This window comes from Strongylocentrotus purpuratus, unplaced genomic scaffold (assembly GCF_000002235.5).
Source record: "Strongylocentrotus purpuratus isolate Spur 01 unplaced genomic scaffold, Spur_5.0 spur5_scaffold_18, whole genome shotgun sequence".
Classification (NCBI taxonomy): domain Eukaryota; kingdom Metazoa; phylum Echinodermata; class Echinoidea; order Camarodonta; family Strongylocentrotidae; genus Strongylocentrotus; species Strongylocentrotus purpuratus.
Genome location: NW_022145603.1, coordinates 32024945 through 32046730, shown reverse-complemented (window position 1 = coordinate 32046730; position 21786 = coordinate 32024945). Strand labels below are relative to the sequence as shown.

General features: G+C 38.0%; 1 protein-coding gene across 1 annotated transcript; it reads right to left on the bottom strand.

Moving 5' to 3' along the window:
* Positions 1 to 1899: 1899 nt before the first annotated feature.
* LOC589286 (CD151 antigen) lies at positions 1900 to 21258 on the bottom strand. The gene is made up of 8 exons (XM_030989711.1): positions 21187 to 21258; positions 16132 to 16253; positions 8722 to 8913; positions 7370 to 7444; positions 6583 to 6687; positions 6035 to 6190; positions 4943 to 5026; positions 1900 to 2708 (listed from the first exon to the last, which is right to left on the bottom strand). Exons 2-8 carry the CDS (start codon positions 16213 to 16215, stop codon positions 2640 to 2642), a joined length of 765 nt encoding a protein of 254 aa, XP_030845571.1. The 5' UTR covers positions 16216 to 16253; positions 21187 to 21258; the 3' UTR covers positions 1900 to 2639.
* Between the last annotated feature and the right edge of the window lie 528 nt (positions 21259 to 21786).

Sequence of the window (21786 nt, the reverse complement as noted above, 5' to 3'; positions counted from 1 at the left end):
AACTTTCATTTTGCTCAATTCATCCTTTAAAAGCATCATTTAACAATGTTAAATCTGAGATGCATAGCCCTACGTGTTATCAATGTCTGTGATATGATTTAATATTGAAGCCCTAAAATAATTGCGCTTCAAAATGATCAAGAAGTGCCTCAAAAAAGTATAAATCTTTGAGTGAGCGGTTTTACCATACTCGTTTTCCCCAATCGACTGTAGTGTTATGAAAACTGTTAGGAAAACGCAAAATTTGGTTTTGCTTTCCAATCATAAATATCTTGATAATCAGACAGACGATCGGCTTGTAAAAGTCATGGGGTTCTTGACTGACCTAAAGGTTTATAATTATCATTGCAGCATGAGCTAAATCCAGGATTTTGTTTCAGAATCTGAGACAAAGTTACCGGATCCCTTTAAAGAACTATGAAAATGTTCCATTTAAAATGCTATTCCTACACAATTGAGTTTGAACTGACCTGATGACAATGTTGCTTTTACTGTGAATAGCAATTACAAAAGTCAGGAGAAATTTCACAGATTTATATTGAATCTACTTAAATGAGTTTCTTTCTTAGAATCTGAGCAATGGAACTAGACACCTTCAGTCCTGGTTTCCAAATTGAGTACATGTAAATGTATAATACATTAGAAGTGTTTTTCTGCATTCTAATTGGCCATTTGAAAATACATGTACATGTACATGAATATACCAAACTAGTAATAATTGTTATAATAGGAATATTTCTTTCGGTTTAAACTCAAAGCGACAAATAAAAGCTGTATAGCTAGTACTCATGCTCACTATTCATAGAATTTGAATTCAGGCTCCTTTTTACATCAAAATATCACAATCTAGTTTGCAAAACCTCTTAGAAAAAACAAACCCAGTACAAATATATACACTAATCTTAATGCTCTTAACAGTCAAATCATTTCCTGTATGTATATAATTCATGACATTATTCAAAATTGAATTTTCAAAATCAGAACCCTTTCCAACCTCAAATTTCAGATTTTCACGTTGAAAACGCATTTAAATAAATTTCTTTCCTCCAATACTAACTGTAGGTACTAAAAGCTCGATGAACAATGATTAAAAGATAATGCTCTAAAAAAGGTACCCCTTCTTACTGTACATATATGTCTTTCTGAACAGATCCAAGATTCCCCATTGCAATGGGGCTACTAAGGCATAAATAAAATGAGAGAATATAAACACCAAGAGATCTATACCTGCGCAATGAAAAGGCAAAGCTTTGTAAACTCTAGAAATATAGATTTAAAGAAAAATCACCGCAAAATTAGTACAAACTATGTAGATAAAACCATGCATGTAGGAACAAATTAGGTCAAATTATCCACGTAATGTAGGCTGTTTACAGCACCTACAAAATGGTTGTTTACTATGATATTAAACTGTAGCTCGTAGCAAACCCTATTGCTAGGTACCTTACCTAAATGTACCAAATTTAGTACTTTCTTTATTGGTAATTTCATATTCCTAAAAGTTAACATCATCATATTTGATTTTAACAAAATCAATATTATTCATGCATTAATTCCTCCATTGTAATGCTGCTTATCAACTTTATTTTTGTCTTGCACAAAATCTCAGGCATTGATTAACAACTACTGAATGTTATTTAAACATATTTATGGCCTAATACACCCTGTATTTGTTTAACACTCTAATAGCATTTCTCTCAGTGTTGAAAATTATTAATGCTGATGATTCTTTGCAAAATTTCAATTTGAACATACATGTAAAAGATTGGTTATTATTAATAAAAATTACAAATATTGATACAGAATGTTATAAAGATATTGATCAGTAGTCTTCAAATACAGACCAGGATCAATCAACATCTTTCATCCCCCTTTTGCTCTTGTTTTTTTTTTGGGGGGGGGGGGGGTTCCATGCTACTATCCAATTTTATTTAGATACATGCTCCAAATATCATTTTGTAAGGAGACTGTTAAGTTTTCTAAGCTTATACGGTATATATTTCAAGCTCAGTATGTGATAGGTTTACATTAGAATAAAAACCATGCATTAAAAGAGTGGAGGAAAAAAATATAGCACCATTCACAATAGAGCCTAAAAATCTAGCCATGACCAGAGAGACTCATATCAAATGCATCATACTGGACAAAAAACACAAACAAATCCTTCTTGGGGCACTGTGGTTTAGAGGTTGTGATTCTTAGTTTGATTCAATGGGTCCTGGGTTCAAACCCCGCCCAAGCACTTATAACCAAGTAATTGGTCACACAAACATTGTTGAAATTGTTGAAAAAATGTTAAATTGGTCGCACAAATATTCTTGAAAGATAGCAATCCTTGTCTGAGCCTATATTTTACATGTGAGCAAACCAAATATCCATGTTGAATGACATTGGACAAATAAATACATTGAATAAACTAATATCATTTTAAAAAAGTGAGTTGCAAATAGATATTGAAGAGGACAAACGGCTGTGCCCCTCATATTCTTAAATTTAGTTCACAATTTCTCTTCCCATTTTCATTTTTGATGAGTACATCAGAAAGCATGCACAAACATGTGGGATCCCTTGATGATTAGCATAATTAGCATAATATATGCAAATGTATGCATATATTGTAATGAGTTGTTTCATACTGATCAGTAGGGTTCCTGTTCTTCATAGCGTAGATGGCAGTAGAGACACATGGAGAAGATGAGACCCATGATCTGAAACAAGGACGTAAGTCATATAATTATTGCAACGAAAATTATAAAAATAATAATACTGAGTTCTTGTACATCACTCAAATCTGTCAAACTTGACACTTCTTGTTTCAATTGGGCATATAAAAGACATATTGACTGCTTTCATATTCAAGGCCTGGTTGTTTTAATTTATAGGCTCTCGGGAATGTGCGCACATCCCTTGAGCTTATAATACAGCCAGGCCTCTCATAGCAGTCGTTATATCTTTACTAATGACTGAATTCTCAATTTAAATCCTGGAACAAGATTACCCCTAAACCAAACCAGAGGTTAAGCGTCTGAATGTAGAACAAAAGAGCGTGGGTTGAATACAACAAAGGCGGATAACTGAAGCCTGCATTGAGTGTGCATGTGCCCCTCCCATATTTACGTTACAAAACACTCAGTCCCCCAGATGGAATGGTAAATGTAGGTCCTGTGTAAAGGAGATTAACCAATTTTGCAAGTTTAAAACCTACTGCAATATTTGAATAAGAGCAGGGGGGAACCCTGATGTAGTGGTCCACCTACACATCGTAAATCAGCTATATGTCGGGAGGAGAGAACCGAGGGTCACAATGGTTCAGTTTGCTTTTCGCCTCCTAAGCACAGGGCCCGTATTCAATTCAATACTTAAGTTTGAAATATGAGTACCAGTATTTTACTTTGTTTTCGGGTTAGATAAAATACTAGCCAATTTTGGAATTCAGTTCAAACTTTGGGCTAAGCATTTTACCCTAAATTTAAGACAGCTCCCAACCAGACTTGAGCCAATTATTTGGAGGCCTTGATTGGCAGGCATATGGTCTTCTAACGCAGTATCAATAACCTGCGCACAATTATATTAACACGCATTTATTGCGACACGTTCATTATGCATTACTTTTGATTGACCGTGTGATGTCACAATCAGTAAGTATTAGATTTTTTTTAAGGTCAAAAGCCGATTTGAATTCGAGATAAGTAAAGTTCTTAGCTTGGCAATTTACTTATTAAATTTCTTACTCATTTTAAGTATTGAATTGAATACCTGCCCTGGTGACGCCAATACTTAACAATTATACCAAACTAGATGGAACTTCGACTGCGCGCAGTCGAAATGATGCCTCCGTCATAGAGCAATTTTACAAACCAAAACAGAAGAAATTGTTCAAATTCAAGTTCAATTGTAATCCATTAACAGGTTCTCAGAATATCGTGATTACAAGCAATTTCTCATATACATATATGACCCTTTGATCTTTGACCACATGACCCTAACATCTACTCAGTTCATTGGCTCTGCAAGATGTTCCGAGTTAAATAGTAATCCATCTGTCAGTTCTAATGAGAATGCGTTCACAAGCTATTTTTGCATACATAATGAGCCCATGACCTTTGACCTTTGACCTCATGACCCAAGAATCTACTCAGTTCATTGGCTCTGCAAGATACATACATGATCTAAGTTTGGGAGGAATCCAACAATCTGTTCTAATGATAATGCGATCACAAGCTATTTTTGCATGCATAATGAGCCGCATGACCTTTGACCTAGACCTCATGACCCCAAAATTTAATCAGTTCATCGGCTCTGCAAATAACATACATGACCTAAGTTTGGCAGGAATCCATCAATCGGTTCTTGAGATAACGCGATCACGAGCTGTTTCAGCATACATAATGAGCCCTGTGACCTTTGACCTTTGACCTCGTGACCCCAAAATCTACTCAGTTCATCGTCTCTGCAAGATACATACATGACCTAAGTTTGGCAGGAATCCATCAATCGGTTCTTCAGATAACGCGATCACGAGCTGTTTTTGCATACATAATGAGCCCTGTGACCTTTGACCTTTAACCTCGTGACCCCAAAATCTAATCAGTTCATCGGCTCTGCAAGATACATACATGACCAAAGTTTGGCAGGAATCCATCAATCGGTTCTTCAGATAACGCGATCACGAGCTGTTTTTGCATACATAATGAGCCCTGTGACCTTTGACCTTTAACCTCGTGACCCCAAAATCTAATCAGTTCATCGGCTCTGCAAGATACATACATGACCAAAGTTTGGCAGGAATCCATCAATCGGTTCTTCAGATAACGCGATCACGAGAACGGGACGTACGGACGGACGGACAACCCGAAAACATAATGCCTCCGGCTACTTCGTAACGGAGGCATAAAAAACTTTGTTCAGCTTTAAACATTTGTTGTTGTTGTTGAAATCTTACCTCTGCCCCAGCTATAGCCAAGCTCACAGCACCTATGATGATGAGATGATCTTCTACTATCAGCGACAGGCCAACTACACAACCCTGTAAGACAAAGGTCAAAGGTCAGATTAGTGCTTACAATATATAACCACTCCTCCAAAAGACCAGTTCATGGTTAAATGACCCCAAATATCCACAGATCTTCAAAACGTGAAGAGGTCCCACTTTATACATTTTGAAATAATCACTCCTACAGTGTACCGGTGTGTTAGCTCAGTCAGTAGAGCATCCGCCTCACAACCAGGAGGTCGTGGGTTCGAACCCCGGCCACATCATACCAAAAGACGTTAAAAGACGGGAGTTGTTGCTACCTTGTTTGGCGTTCAACAATAAGGGATAGAGCAACGTCGATCTGGCGCTGCTCAGTGGCTGCTGGGCTCGCAATCAATTGGGCAAAATGAATTTCCATTTTCGGTTTAACTTAATTATTATTATTATTATTACAGCGATGGAGGTGCTAAAGTAGCCTTTGTTTCCGCTTTTAAAAAGAACACTATCACCTGTGCATCATGGAGTGCACTGCTTGTGCATAAATGAATAACGATTACATAACTTTAATTTGTCTCTGTGTATTTTACAATTTGTTCTGCAATGACCTTTATCTGCTCATGCTCAGACTGCAACTGTGAACTAGCTTATACTGGTCAAATCAGTTATTATTATTTTCATTACGAGTGACAGGCCGAATCCACAACCCTGTAAGACAAAGGTCAATACAATAACTCCTCCGAAACGGGTCAAATCAGTTTCATCAGACCCATCTCTTGACTTAGTTGATGGTCATATTCAATAGTAAAGAGCTGTATGTCTTAAAGCAGTTTAACCCGTTTTGCAATATACCGAGTTACATGCACTAACATCTTCCTGCTTTAGAACAGTCCCGATCATAGACATGTGTGTCATTTTTTATACAGTTTTATATTCTATAGTCCTACCTATAGACATGTGCCATTTTTGTATACAGTTTTATATTCTGTAGTCCCAATCATAGACATTTGTGTCATCTTATTAAAACAATTTTCTATTCTGTAGTCCCACCTATAGACTTACCTGGTGGTAAATATTTGATGGATGTGTTCTGACTGAGCAGTATGGGCTGTAGGTCTTACAGCAGCTAGCCGGGACGCTGCGATTACCAGCGTTACCGTTCTGCTTCCATTCACTCTTCTCCCAGTCCTCAAAGCTAGCTGCACCACAGCAGTTGAACTGAACAATTGAAAAAGAAAAAAAATCTTAAGATGCGACAAAGAGACTGAGGAGAAAGAAAGATTCTGAATTATTGCTAATTCAGTATTCACATATCTGCAAAGTGACGTTTCTGCATTGTGGAAAATACACAAGGTGAATTTGATTCTGTGAAGTAATCTTTAGTTTAAATCTTATCAATTTGATATCAAAAGATGCATAAGCCTCCAGGCGAGTCATGAAAGCTCACGATGATGACAAACAATATCTTCAAACATATTGCGGCACGCTGCGAGGGGGCTTGGGTTCTGCCCCCAGACCGGTATAGGGTGAACGCAAGCATTGCATATATTTACACTGAAAACCTATAACATTGAATGTACAGTGGAAAACCTGTCAAAAAATATACTCACACTCGTCTGTAATTCATCTACCGTAACAGTGTAGGCTTCATTACCAGTCACTCCGTAGTTCTTCGTCATTGAACTGTTCATGCACTTTACAAGCTCATCTTGAAGCTACATGGATTGAAGAAAGAAAAAAAATGAAGGAAAAACAAATAAGAAGGAAAAATCTCATCATAATTTTGGACAAATACCACAGCAGTAATCCTGTATTTTCCAACTACTTTCTATTCATGGAACCACCAAATCTTTATTTTTCACAATCAACAAGTAAGCTGTTTGCTATCACTTTTAATCAAAGTAATTTTCTCTTTATCTAAGAATTCAATGAAAATATCAGATGACCAGAAGTGAATCTTAAATATTTGAATTCATCTTTCAAATTTTGAGACATTTACAGAAAAGCAAAATTTCAATACTCATCACTTGCATACTGCACAGAATACGGTAAAGCTAGAAACTTTCACAAATAACAAATTCCATTTATTGATAATGATGGAAATTATAGCAAAAAGCTTTCACAAGATGCCTAAAGCTAATGGTGAAACTCAAGCGATTTGATGTGGGAAAACTTCGTGATTCTGGACCATTCACAAACCCATCTTGGATGCCTAAGTTCTGGAATTTCAATATCCCATGAAATAGTAAATCCTGACTCATTTCAATTTTTCAGGGCTATCATTTAACTTTGATTTCCAATTTATTAAAGAGCTTTGCTTGCTGATTTTAAGCTGATATTGTAATGAAGTACAGAATAAATAAAATAATATAAAATATCATTTTTGATATGACATACCTCTCCTCTGTAATAATACACAAAGACACCGACAGCTAGCTCTACCAGGCACAGAAGAAGGAGCAAAGTGAAGTACTGGAGTAAGAAAAAAAAATCAAAATATAATTTAAACATAATGAATAGAATGACAGAACCAACAATCATAAGAAATATGTACTTGGTACTAAGAAATTGAAGAATACTTTAATAAACAAAAACCGATATATTAAAGCTTTGCATTCATTGGAGCAAATGTTATATATTTTTGCTCATTTTTCATTTTGCACCTTCCCTTTTAATATACATGTATGTATGCCACCTTAGGCCATGTAAAATTGATTTCATGTTGATCGTCCCCGCCCGCTTCCTTTTTGGGGGCCGCCTCCTATTTTTTGTTATTTGTTATTTATTTATTTATTTATTTTTTTGAATTGTTTTTTTTTTTTTTTTTTTTTGAAAGAAAAAAAACATGAAAAACACTGCTAAAATGGCTCTATTTCTGGTTTTAAAAAAAAAAAAATTGTCGGCGGCCATCTTGAAAAAAAATAGCCTCGACTGTCAGGGAAAATGTACCGAGCGGCCATTTTGAGCGGCCATTTTGAAAAATATCAAATATCAAATAACATGGTACACCCTCCTCCTCTTTTTCAAAAAATCCGGACGATCAACATGTAATCAATTTTACATGGCCTTATTTGTGGATTTTGAAAGTTGTTGATTTGAATATAGGGTCCCTGGGGAGAACAGTATTTTGTTTACTGATTGGGCCCATCCTAATTACAGTATACAAAACTTAAATCAAAACCAAATTCCTTTTTTTCCCCACTCATTTCATTTTGTGGATGCAAAGTGTACTAAGGCTAAAAGTCATGTACTGTACATGTACATGTACATGTCCTAGCCTCTGATATACTGTGCCTTGCCTGCAGTGCAAATTATAAACTATGAGATAGAAAAGTGAAACAATCGTTTCAGCCACCCATCAAAATAAATGATGACTTTATTGCCAGTTTCACTTCCGATATAGACATGTACAGTACATACATGTACATGTACATGTACATGCACTTAATAGTATACATAATATGTACATACATGTACACTGTATGGTGTGTGAAGTGAAGATCTGATTGTTTTATACTCCTTCTTTCATATTAGTGTTTTTTTTTTTATTTACTGCTACTTTTCCTAATTAATCAAAGACAATTTGTTCACAATCTAAGACTGTGTCATAGTCGAGTGGTCTAAACACTTGACTGATGACTTTAATGCCATTTTCACTTCCACTATTAAAGACATGACTTGTATACATGTACATGCACTTATTATACATACATGTGCGAACTTTTGTAAGCAAACAGACATATCCTTACCACCAACAGGCAACCTTTGACCTCTTGCACAGCACCATAGCAACCAGTGATGACAACGATGATGACCACACCCCCTGAGATGATGAGGACATACGTAGCGATGATGTAAGCGTGTGAGCAGAGAACCTCTGTGTAGTCAAACTTTGAGATGACCGTCCAGATTCCAACTCCTAATACACCAGCTCCACCAAGCTGTAGAGGAGAAATCAAATAATTTGATCAAAATGCAATGAAATATATACAGAATATACAGGTACATGTACATGTATATTGTCCCCTACATGTACATACATGTACATGTTAGCCATAAAAATATTCAAGATTGAAGACTGGAGTGAAGGGTTCAATAATAACAGGAAACCTTAGGTGTCTTGACCCTAACATTTCAAAATCTAATCGGAGGTTGTAAAATACAAACAGACCCCCAAAATATCACCCCAGATCACATTTGAAAAAAATAATTTTAAATGGAACTGTTTACCAACTACTAGTATTCGTCTTCACCTGTAAAATACATGTACCACTTTTATTATATTCTCTGTGATTAAAGCTTGAAAAAATACCAAATCACAGGCTACACCTATAATTAACATAGAGAATAGAGAGGCATTGCGTCATGAAGAAAAATCATCGTGCACATTTTCTTTTTTACTGAAAATCAAGCTGCATCATAATTGTAAGAGCTAGGACCTTTCTTGATACTGTACAGTGTACAAAGTACATGTACTGTATGTAGACTGTAGGACAAACAACACATCCCAAGAAGACTGATCACTTCCAATATTCCTACTGGTACTACATGTATACTCTAGCTTCCAAGTATCCTCTTCATATTGTACTCGTACATGCAGGCTACTGTGCCTGTATTGAAGGGTATGGAAGAAGATCGCTCGTGGGGGTTTAGACCCAGCTGATTGACAGCAGGGAGCTTATATCATATTCCAATCTCAGGGGTTATCCTCCATCTAATAGGTCCATGGTTATTATTAAGATGATTCCAGGCACCAGCAAAGAAAAACAAGTTTGGTATGAGTGAAGACAACCTCAGTAATAGGCACTTTTAGATTTGCACGTCGACATAGTGGACTGCTACTGTACAGTGCCTTAAAAGGACGTCACACGTAGCAGTCCACTATGTCGACATGCAAATCTAAAAGTGCCTAGTATGAGGCTCTACATATGTATAGTCCAACACTGGAAGTCAGAATGGACGATAAGATGGGGGACGGAATGGGGTTGCATTGAGAGGTATCATAATAATAATAATAATATCGGATATTCATATAGCGCACATATCCACCATGCAAGGTGCTCAAGGCACTCTGAATATTACCCTGCTCTGCTAGTCTGCTAGGCTGCCAATTTCGGCGCTCACAGCATTCAAAGAATTCCTTCCTACTGGTACCCATTTAACACCTGGGTGGAGAGTGGCAAATGTAGATTAATATCTTGCCAAAGGACATTAGTGCCGTGGCGGGACTCGAACCACGGACACTGTGATCCACAGTTCAACCAGGGCTTGTAATAAATGGATTCCGCATCTAAGAGGGCCCTTTGAAGCAGTCCGTTGCACCGAGAGTCTTTTTTCCCCCTATCATAATCCCGTTAATCCCCCACCCGGACCGCACAGCTCGTAAATCTCACTCCCGAAACTGAGTGACATAGGGCTCGCGAAATGCATTGTTGGAAATACACATCGGCTGCTATCGACAAAAATGGCGGCGTACAGTAGGGAAGAGTATTTGGTAGGCGACGATTTAGACTTTCTGACTGATTTTGAGGAAGATTTTCTTGAGCCTGGTGTATGGGAAGTTGGAGACCAATACAAGTTATGCACGTGTGAAATTCCATCAACGGAAAATCTTATTCGTTGCAGCGAACCAGAATGTACGGTTAAATGGTTTCATCGTGAATGCGTAGGCCGCTCCATGTAAATAGGCAGCATTTGAATACATGAATAGTCAATACACTCACAACATACAGTACAAATGCACATAATCATCCCGATGCGGTTGATCGGCAAGTTTGACAGTAGACTCACAATTTTAATTTTTAAATTATTCTTTCTAACATCAGAAAGTTGAACAAATTGTATTTTAATGCTCTTTAGGTGTCATCAATCGTCACTATAGTACTGCCTTTGAATGAAATCAGTTGAGTTTTGTACAGTGGTGTTTGAAATGTTGAGAATCAATAGCACAACTTTCAATACACGGCCAGGGTAGAAATGCAGCTATGTGTGTTTCCACCAACAACATCCAGCATGTACAGCCCAGCGAGCACGGCGGCTTTCGCGTCGCCGGCCCGTACTCGGGGTGAAAAGTGGTGATGAATTGACAACTTCTAACCCTCATTAAACCAAATGCGCAATTATACAACACAGTTTCATTTAGTTATTTTAAGAGATAAACTTATGGACTACCTTCCTAGCTATGTAAAAATTTCGGAAACTTTCGGAAAATGTCAATAATTAGAAGAGAACGTGATGATGATGAGAAACTTGCATTCACTCTAACTCACGATTTCCTTGGTCGATTTCGCTGGTTCAGATGGCTACGTCTTCAGAAGAGTTATCCGAGCACAGCGAAAGCATTTGATAACCAATAGCAGGTTGCCTTGTGCCATAAGTTGTCGATTTTGTATTTTTGTCTGTTATAGCTATATACATCTTCAATGAGTATGACGTCATTTTCTCGGTGACTCGCATGGCTTCAAAGCCTTTTTTTTACGACCAAGTGTTTGAAGAGCTTAGGGAAGCAGGCCGCGTTGCGTAACACTTCGTAACATTTGGATCGCCAGAGGGCATCTGTGGTCTGATAAGGGCGGCTGTTGATGGATTTGATGGCTGAAGAGGGTTACATTACTTGTTGTTAAGCCAAGTTAATCTTGAATATCTTTCCCTCGGGAAATTCTTTCGAGACGGAATCTCCATTTAAAGTCTCACCTCCCTGGTTCAACTACTTATCCACTAGAATAAGGGCCAAATTTGAAGAGGAGAAAGAAAAGAGAGGGAAGGAAGGAACAAAAAAAAAGAGAAGGGGATAAAAAAAAATCATTCAGAGGAGGAAACGAGGAGGAAAGGGAGCAACAAATGTACTATGTAACAATTGACCGGTTTATCAACATTTAATTTCATGCCTACTGAAGTTGTTCTCGACAGCAAGAGGGGGGTTGCCCGACATAGCAAGACTGGATTCCACATTGCACTTCATTCATCAATGTCAAGTTATTCCCTCTTTAACTGTCACTGCATGTACTGTAGGCCCCATGCAAGGAAAGAAACATCCATGCAATAGTAACCTGGTCTATTGCTATGGGAGGGGATTCATATGGAGGCTAGCTACTGGTACTTTTATTGTTGTTAGGGTGATGAGAGAAAACCATTCCAAGAAAGAAAATGGGCCATTCCATTGTAACTCGCGTTACACTTAATGGGTACATTGACACGATAATGTGCCTATATCTTTAGAACTGCTAGGATCTACAAGATACTTTTTTCAAACATGGACAGGGTAGATATAGAACAACTGAATGAAACAAAAAAGAAAATTGAAGAACAAACATTTTTAGATTCTTGGATTATTGAATTTCGGTAACTCGCGTTACAAAAAAAGGACATGGTCAATTCCAGGAGACCCTCTTTTCTCCTCATACTAGACAATCTTGACAAAATCTTTCCTACTTTAATTTGATAGTAGGTTGTGACTTACTAGTATAAGATCACAATATTAAAGATAAGAAACAATGGACTAGTAAAATGCAGGAAGCAAATATGTTGGTAACTCACGTTACGGTAACTCGCGTTACATTTTGTCCGGAGGCCATTTTCACCCCTATGTAATAGATTAAATACCACAGGACCCCTTAGAATATGGAAATAAATTCATCTTTTTCCATTTAGCGAAATTTTCAGGAAAAAATATTACAAGAATCCTGTGTAATCTGCAATAAATTGGTTTTTTTTCCAGCTACAGTCCCACATGTACGTTTTTGATGATAGTTTGAGATCTTAGGAAATCAACAAAAATGAAAAAAAAATTGTATTGAATTTGAAAGGCCCTAATGTTTTATGAACATCCATGGCATAAGGTTAGTGATAAATCAAAGAATTAACATAAGAGGTACATTTCTTTTTTTGATGTCATGTCCTTCTTCTCATGGAATGGCCCAAATAAGGAAGAGATTTTCAAATAAATGTAGGTAAGGAAGACAAGGAGATAGAGGAGGTGATTGAGAATGGGAAAAAGAGAAAGGAGAGCAAATATTAATGTAGATGTACACTGTACAGACAGTTAACAACTAAATTATTCATACCCCTTGAAAATTAGATGTTTTTTGTGTTTTTCATACCTCAAGAATGAAAGATGAAAGCTTTAATATGTCACATGCTCAAGAAACATAAACCAGGACAAATCATTTGTTCACATATTTCAACAATCACAAAACTTTGTAAGGGTATGGATAATTTAGTTGTTTATAACTGTACATGTACAGGTGTACATAACTACACCATACAGTACATCAAGACATCATGTTGTTTCAGTACTGAAGCTGATACACCTATTAAGGTATTTCCCATTATTATCATAATTCATATTTTGCCTTGCACTTGCATCAGACGCAGCTGTCCTAAGAATAGACTCTCCTCCGTTCTTTCCCTGCTGAGATAACAAGACTGATGTTGACACCTGATTTGGGCAGGCAGTCAGCTATCCATGGTATGCTGGCTGGCTGGTCAACTAACTAGTCTTCAATAACAGACCCAATTAACATGGACTTGAGCATCATTTCACTTTCCATACATTAGGCCAACAGTTGAGCGTCCTACCTTTTTGAAAAATAGGAAGGAGGCCCTTTTTTTTCTTTCAAAATGGCCGCTCAAAATGGCCGCTCAAAATGGCCGCTCGGTACATTTTCCCTGACAGTCGGGTTATTTTTCAAGATGGACGCCAGCATTTTTTTTTTTTTTTAAATCAGAAATAGATCCATTTTAGCATATTAGAAAAAAGAAAGAAAAAAAAGGAGGCGGCCCCCAAAAAGGAAGCAGGTGGGGACACTAACATGTATATTTTTTTCATGGCCTAATCCAGCGTACATGTATAATTTATATGAAGTACTGCAACTGCTTGATAGCCTGACAATGTGCCTCAGAAGAAAAAAATTATCTCATTTACAGAAAACAAATGTCTTGTTTACTGAAAAAAAAATCTAGATTTTTTTTCTTTTTAAAGCATTTGTCCAAAGATTTCCGGAGACCAGATTCTGGATGTTTTTAAAATTAAATCTTTTACCCTTTATTTATAAGTATTTGCCAGCACCCTGACCCACCTGTACAGCTGTGTATTCCATCTTTCCTCACAAATTCACTTTCTCATTGCATGTGTAATTGTGTATAACTGCAGCAAGCGTGTGATTGGATGTGAATGTAAACTTAGCTTTTTATAATTTATAACACTATAGGCAGTGGAAAAGACTTCCCAATAACCTCCGCCTCCCCCCCCCCCCCATAATTAATCATAACACTGCTGTGCTGCAAGACTACATACGTACAGTATGTACATTATGATTGGTGTTGTGATATCATATCATACACATTATATGCACGGAGCAAAGGGGAAAAGAGATGTGCTGTGCAGTGTAAGCTATAGCGAAGGCCACATAATGAAGAAATTTGATTTAGCCTGGCTAACCTCCTAATAATTACACTAATTTAATAATTTTTTGGATGAGGTACATTGTACATGTACATGTACATGTACAACTACAAGTAGAGGCCTATTATAAAGAAAAGATACTTAGAAGATCACCATGAATGTAACGTTTTTACGAGAGATTTGGGCATGTCTGCTCATAGTATTTAAAACACAAATAGTGGCCTCAAGCCAAAACCTCTATGAATTTTTGCTTGCAATATTTGACATTCCAGCTTTCCTTCATATGACCCCCTCCTCTTTCAATCACTACCATGTACTACATGTACATATAGTCTACAGGTAAATGTAGTTAAAATGCACATTTTCATTTCGAGTTTTGACACGGTCCCCCTTCCCCCCCCCCCCCCCAAAAAAAAAAAAAATAATAATAATAATAATAATAATAATTTTTAAAAATATGGGTATTGGTTCATGAAACATTCATTTAAGTTCACCGACATCCCATTGAAATGCGTGCTAAATGCATTTCAGTGGATTGTCGGCGAACTTGTACTTTATAATACGACTACGGACGACACAACCGCAGTATTCGTGCGTGCAACATACAGTGTACGAGGAAACCGAAGCATGAGAAGAACTTTGGTCTGTTAAGCGAACGCTAGCCCGCACTGATGACCATTATAATCAAGTCCATTCGTTTACGTGCAGTTGTCCAAAAGAAGTCGTAGATGGCCCATAGTGCTGTGTCCCCACTAATCAAAAAATAAAAGAAAGAAAGGACTGTCTCCGGTTCAGCGATGAGGGTGTATTATAACCTCAGCTGATTGGGCGCGCAGCACAAGACAGTCCAGGCAGTGGACTATAAACTGTGGATACACTGAAATGCTGGCGCTGTGAGTTGCAGTATAGTCAGACCCTATAGAACTGACAAGGTGTTTGTGAATACAGACTACTACTCTACCAGTACGGAAGACTCCAATACATTATTACAGAACACAAGCCCATGACATTTACAGGCTCACACACTCATTGCATTACAATGCTTTGTCCTGAGATGACCCACTCTGCCATGCCCTGGCCTGGCCGGTGGACCAGTCATCCACTCATTAACAACAATGACTCATGCTCTGCCAATATAATAACCTTGGCTTCAGATTTCAGGTTTCATTTCATTGATATGATTAGGGCCTCTTGGTATTTGCAGTGATTCATATTGGACAATGTAGGCCTAATATACATGTACATATATTGTACATGTACAACCTTCTGTACATTACCATATTTGCCGCAGCGCCGCATGTACATGTAGGCCGCACCCCCACAACTTTGACATTTCATAGAGGGAAAAAAAGACACACAAAAAAACAGACCAAACAAAATAATCATAATTTTCTTGAAGAACACTATTTTTTTCTACAAACTGATATACCAAATTCATCAATATTCTTATAAAATTTACAGGAAAAAAACTACCGGTAAGTTTACCTCAAAAGTGATAAGTGATAAGGGGGGAAATTGAGAATATATTTACGTACCGTAAAAGGACACATTTTCCTTGCATGTAAATTCTGAATTTGAGAAATATTTGTTACCACATCTTGCTAAGTTAAAGGGACTCTATAACATAGTTCAGATGAGAAAAAATGCTGCTTTAGTCAAGGTAGTGCTAGATGAACAATTAATGATAATCTGAAAGATTAGCTTCAACGCCCTTCTAACAGACGGCATGTTCAAGTTGATGAAAAGGAAGACTTACCAGGAGGAAGAAATTGAAGATGAAGAGAACATACTTCAGCAGTGAGATCCCACAACAGGGCTCCTTGTCATACTTTGACCCCATGACACTCCACAGGTCAAGTCAAGGGTTAAAGGTCAAATCTGGAGGGGGTGGAGAAATAAAGGAAAATAAGCATCAGTGGTGTCAGGGTGTGAAAGGAAGTACTTTCTTCATAATTTGATGAAAGGCGTAGTTCCAAACACATGTAGGGGAACGTATACAATGAATATGTACCCCCATGCTTGGTAACTCCTGTTCATAACAGTCCTATAAATAATACATGTACTGTACTAGCGCAGGACTACTGGATAGTGGAAACCTTTACATGCAAAATATAGGACACTGAATAATGAAAGCATTTTTTTTTTCTTAAACAAAAGGAAACAAAACAAAATAAAATACAAAAACTAATTGAAAGTTGCTATAATTTATAACTGAATAAATGCACACTCTATCAATACAGTTACAAAAAAAAAATTGTCACCATAAAAATAAAAAAGTAATTGAATATCCATGTTTTATGAACAAGATGTACAACCACTGTCAGCCAGCAAAACAGTAACAAACTTTGACTAGAAATGCAATCGTGTCACAACGATGTGCGTGCAATGACGCCATGTTTCTACGTGTCAAACGAAAGAGCTTCTCCCGGATTATCCAGAGCAATTTGTACAAAGTCTATAGCTTCTGTGATATTGGAGATAGGTAGGGCGAAAGAAAGGCCTCAACAGTGACCTTGATGGGATGGTAGTGACTATGCCTACGAAGGTTGAAAGAAATTGGGATAGGGAAAAGAACCTGGAAAGGGCTCGCAAGCACTGCGTGCAAAAACCAATGGGATTTGGTGCATGTTCGTCATTGCAATCAACATCGTTCTGGGGGCCAAAAGCGTGAACCCGATATGCCCCATAGACAATGCGTGTAATGCATGGGCGGAAAACGTATAGGATCTGTATTATGACCGGAGTTCAATTGTTTTTTCTCTCTTTACGTCTCTTTATGGGCCATATTTGGTATCATTAGAAAGAGAATTTCATGGTTATTTCAAACTACTCTCTTTTTTCTATGATAATCCTATCGAAACACGTGATGTAAAATGCGAAGGTCGTCATTGCAATAACAAAGTAGTGAGAGTACTATTAGTTTTTAGTATACATCAATTGAACAATCAGCCACAGATACCCTAGTACAAGACAAGTACATAAGATATTCAACAATTAACAACTACATGTAATGAGTTTTTAAGGATGAGATTAATCTGGAACTGCATGTACTGTACATGTCAAATTTAGTTTTGATCAGGAGTAACCCTTGAATAGTTTGTTTTGTCTTTGTTTTACCCTGCTTCAATCAATGGTTATACATACATGTACTGTAGGGTCTAATACTAACAATCATGTTTCAATTGTGAAAAGGAATACCAGTTGGTCAGTAGTAGGCCTTCATATTTCAGCAAGTTGGACTAAAGGCTGGTAAACCCATTCTAACTCTCTAAGGGGAATTCAGTTTAAAATTAGATGGATATATCATCAGCCCACATTGCTACATTCTGTATGCAATGGGGGCAGGGTACACACATACATGTACATGTACATCTAGTCTGCATGCGCAGACTCTAGTTCAACACTTTACTGCATATCCGAAAGCCTTGGGAAGAGCCTACATAATATGTAGATGTAGTTCAGGTCTCTGGCTGTGTCAAATAAGCAGCTAAAGCATGTACATTGTATACATGTGGAGCATATGCAGTATGTTATCAGCATGGCTTGTTGAAAGTACATACTGTACAGTACATACTGTACCTGTACTTGTTGTTGTTGTTGTTGTTTTGGTTTATAGGCGTTTGTCATTCAGAAGTGAATATTTACGCCTCTTCTCTTAGGATTTTTTTCCCCTTTAAAATTAGATTTTTTGTTTATTTAACATGTACAGATCAGCCTGCATTCCATGCTGAAGGATTTTTTTTTGTGTTTTTAAACTTTAAACTTTAAACGTCAAATGATCTTACAAAATGTAATTGACAATGGCTGGACCAATATAGACCATACAGTTTCTGTATGCAAAATGCGTTCCATAGAAATACATGTACGAGTAATGAGCAAAGAAGATGAGGAGATTGCGCTTGTTAGGTCATTGAAAAAAAGAAAAAAAATGTTTTATCTTTTCTTCTTCTTCTTCTTCTTCAAGATAATCTGCCTGAGCCTTCAATACTGAAGATTCTTGCAGATATACAGTAGGCCCACTCAATTATGCCTGGCCTCTTTCACCTTTGCATGATTAACTTTACAATTTAAACTTTGATTTAAAGATAAACTTGAGTTCTGGTAAAAAAGAAAGAAAATGAATTCTCACAGAATCAAACAAAAGTTACGCTGAATGTTCAAGATTACAAATAAATGTCATTTGTCATACAATTTTGGTAGAAAATGTATAACGATGCGTCCTAAAAAATAAGGACCGTCTGCATTTTCGCAGATGTTTCATATTTTTGATTAACGCATTGGTGATGAAAAAAACGGATTCGGCAATGATTTTCTTGATGCATTTTACATCGACTTACTTTGTACAGAGACCTTCACATTATGAGCAATAAATCCTTGGGGAGACAGACAACCCATAAAAGTGCCCTGACACCATTTGTGTAGTCCCAGGCCTTAAATTTCAATATTTTTAGGGCAAGGCCACTTTTCTGTAGGGCACATTCCTATATTACAGCACAAATAAGAATTGGAAAGGGCACACAAAATCTCCAAGGCCAATGAGAGGGGCATTATGGCCAATCAAAAGGGCATCCACTCCAAGGCCATGTGTGGTGGCCTTGCCCTTGGATTAATTTAAGCCCTGTATTCCCATGTTCGTCTTTCTGTGTACAGTGCTTGTTACTTACCAAGACTGGGCCAAATTTATTATGATTTTGATGAATCCAGAACCTTGCAGTACACACCAATACTTAATGCATGATCAACTTTTTTCTGATCCATTCCACACCTTTTCTTTCACGATGCAATTGCATGACTAGACAGCAATAACCATCTGATTTGGGTCATTTCTTTAATAAAACTGACATTTGTTGTCATTCCCCAATACAGATGGCAACCCAGAGATCTCGTACCGTGGGGATGGCTATGTTATGTACATATTTTCGTCCACGACATTTTCTCCCCGATTTTCTTTATTTAGATCTAATTTCCTGATTTCTAAATCAGATGTACATGTAAATTAGGTCGGTATGTCATTTGTTCTAATTACAGTTATCAAAATTTGATAACTCAATATTAAATTGATAATTTACGGACTTACTTATATGAATTATCCAATTTGTATCTCCGAACGTTCATGCACTCGGAACATAGGGCTATACGACCCGGCGGCCAAAATATTTCCGGGTCAACCTACCAAAACATAGCCAAATGGCCAATCAGAGCACTCGTTTCGTGGGAGTTCGTTGGTCAAGCTGGGCTTACTCGTACGTAGCTACGGTAGCTATTGGACGTTCGAAAAGAAAAAATGAATATTCATCAACTAACACCAAGACGGATAATGTTGACGACGAGACTTTCTCGGATTAATCATTAATTTAGGATCTAAATGAGCAAGCTATCGTAAGTCAAATAAGCTATATATATGTTATTTTTAATTTGTGTTATAATTGCAGCAGTTATGAGAATAGCCTTAAGGGCTCTCTCGAAATGTTTTTTTAATGATATTATTCGAGAGAGCCTTAAACGGCTCCCATACCCCTGCACGGAGAGGCATGTAAACAAAACTCAAAAGTGGTCCAAAATCACACTTTCGCGCACCCGACCAATATTGGACAGTGGCTTTGATAAATTTTGTTGTAGTTTTGGTCTTAATTAGCACTTTAATTTCAAAATCGGATCTAAAAATAACAAAATAAGAGCAATTTTCTTACCAGACCGATACAGCTCAGCTCCCTTTTCACGTGTACCGTGTGAATTCACGATGTCTACACAATGGTGATGACCTCTGACTGGCACTTCCGTAATTGTGGGTAAATTGTGCTGCTTCCGTATAATGCGCTGTATGAGTGTTATTCAGCGCATTATACGGAAGCAGCACATTTACGAAGTGCTAGTCAGAGGTCATCACCATTGTGTAGACATCGTGAATTCACACGGTACACGTGAAAAGGGAGCTGAGCTGTATCGGTCTGGTAAGAAAATTGCTCTTATTTTGTTATTTTTAGATCCGATTTTGAAATTAAAGCGCTAATTAAGACCAAAACTACGACAAAATTTATCAAAGCCACTGTCCAATATTGGTCGGGTGCGCGAAAGTGTGATTTTGGACCACTTTTGAGTTTTGTTTACATGCCTCTCCGTGCAGGAGAGCCGTTTAAGGCTCTCTCGAATAATATCATTAAAAAACATTTCGAGAGAGCCCTTAAGGCTATATGAGGATGTAAAGAGTGAAAATCTCGTTGCATATCTCATTCATCACGGTCCGGTCGAACCGAACCATTTGTTCCGTACAGTGCCTCACAGAAAGAGGTCCCCAGACTTCAGTCTCTGTAATCGGAGGTCTAGTGGAGCCAGACGTAGTCTCAGTGGAACAACCGACGATTAGAGAGACTGAAGCTTTCGGTCTATTGCATGACCAGAACTACATGTCTGATGTAGATTAGAACAGAAGATGTAACTAGTTAGAGACTGGCATATTCAACCCAACATGTTCAATTATTAAAAGATCCATGGGCCTATTTCATTTGGATTTCTATTTTTCTATTCCACTCTCTCTGTATCATCATCAGTTCATAAATCATAACATGCAAATCGTGTTTACACCACACAGCTGCAGTCGACCGAAGATTGCATGAATGGGCGTGGGGAAGTTCTGCGCTACCACTACCGATAGGACCGCTAAGCTAAGGTGTATACTGGTAGCAGTGCAGGCTGAAAATGAAAGAGGAGCTGCGATCGAGTATGAAAACAGGAAGAAATTAAGGATCAAATTAAAGATAAAATGACATCACTATGTACAGAAATCACACACATTCACACAACATATACTTACAATAAATTGTATTATAGAAACTAGCAAAGCTGTCTCTTAAATAGTTCCAACTTCTGAGGGATGAACAGAAACGGCTTCCTTCCACAAACATTTACTTCGCTGATGATCAAATGAATCTCAGTCAACTCGTCCTTGCAAATTCTGTGTACCGTAAGTTTCGAACTAGACCGAAAATTAGTCTATTTCGTTCGGGGATATCATTATGACGCTATATTTTTAACCGGTGGCGGTTTAATCCTTCAAAATCTGTTAATCTACCATATGCCAATTAGCGGACGGATTTATCTGTCTAGTTTCAAACTGTTATGTATTTAAACCTGGCAGTATGTTCCGGGTTATAATGGTATAGATTATAGGGCCTTATAACAGGCGCGGATCCAGGATTTTCCAATGGGGGGGGGGGGGGGGGGGGGGGGGGGGGGGGGGGGGGGGGGGGGGGGGGGGGGGGGGGGGGGGGGGGGGGGGGGGGGGGGGGGGGGGGGGGGGGGGGGGGGGGGGGGGGGGGGGGGGGGGGGGGGGGTGGGGGGGGGGGGGGGGGGGGTGGGGGGGGGGGGGGGGGGGGGGGGGGGGGGGGGGGGGGGGGGGGGGGGGGGGGGGGGG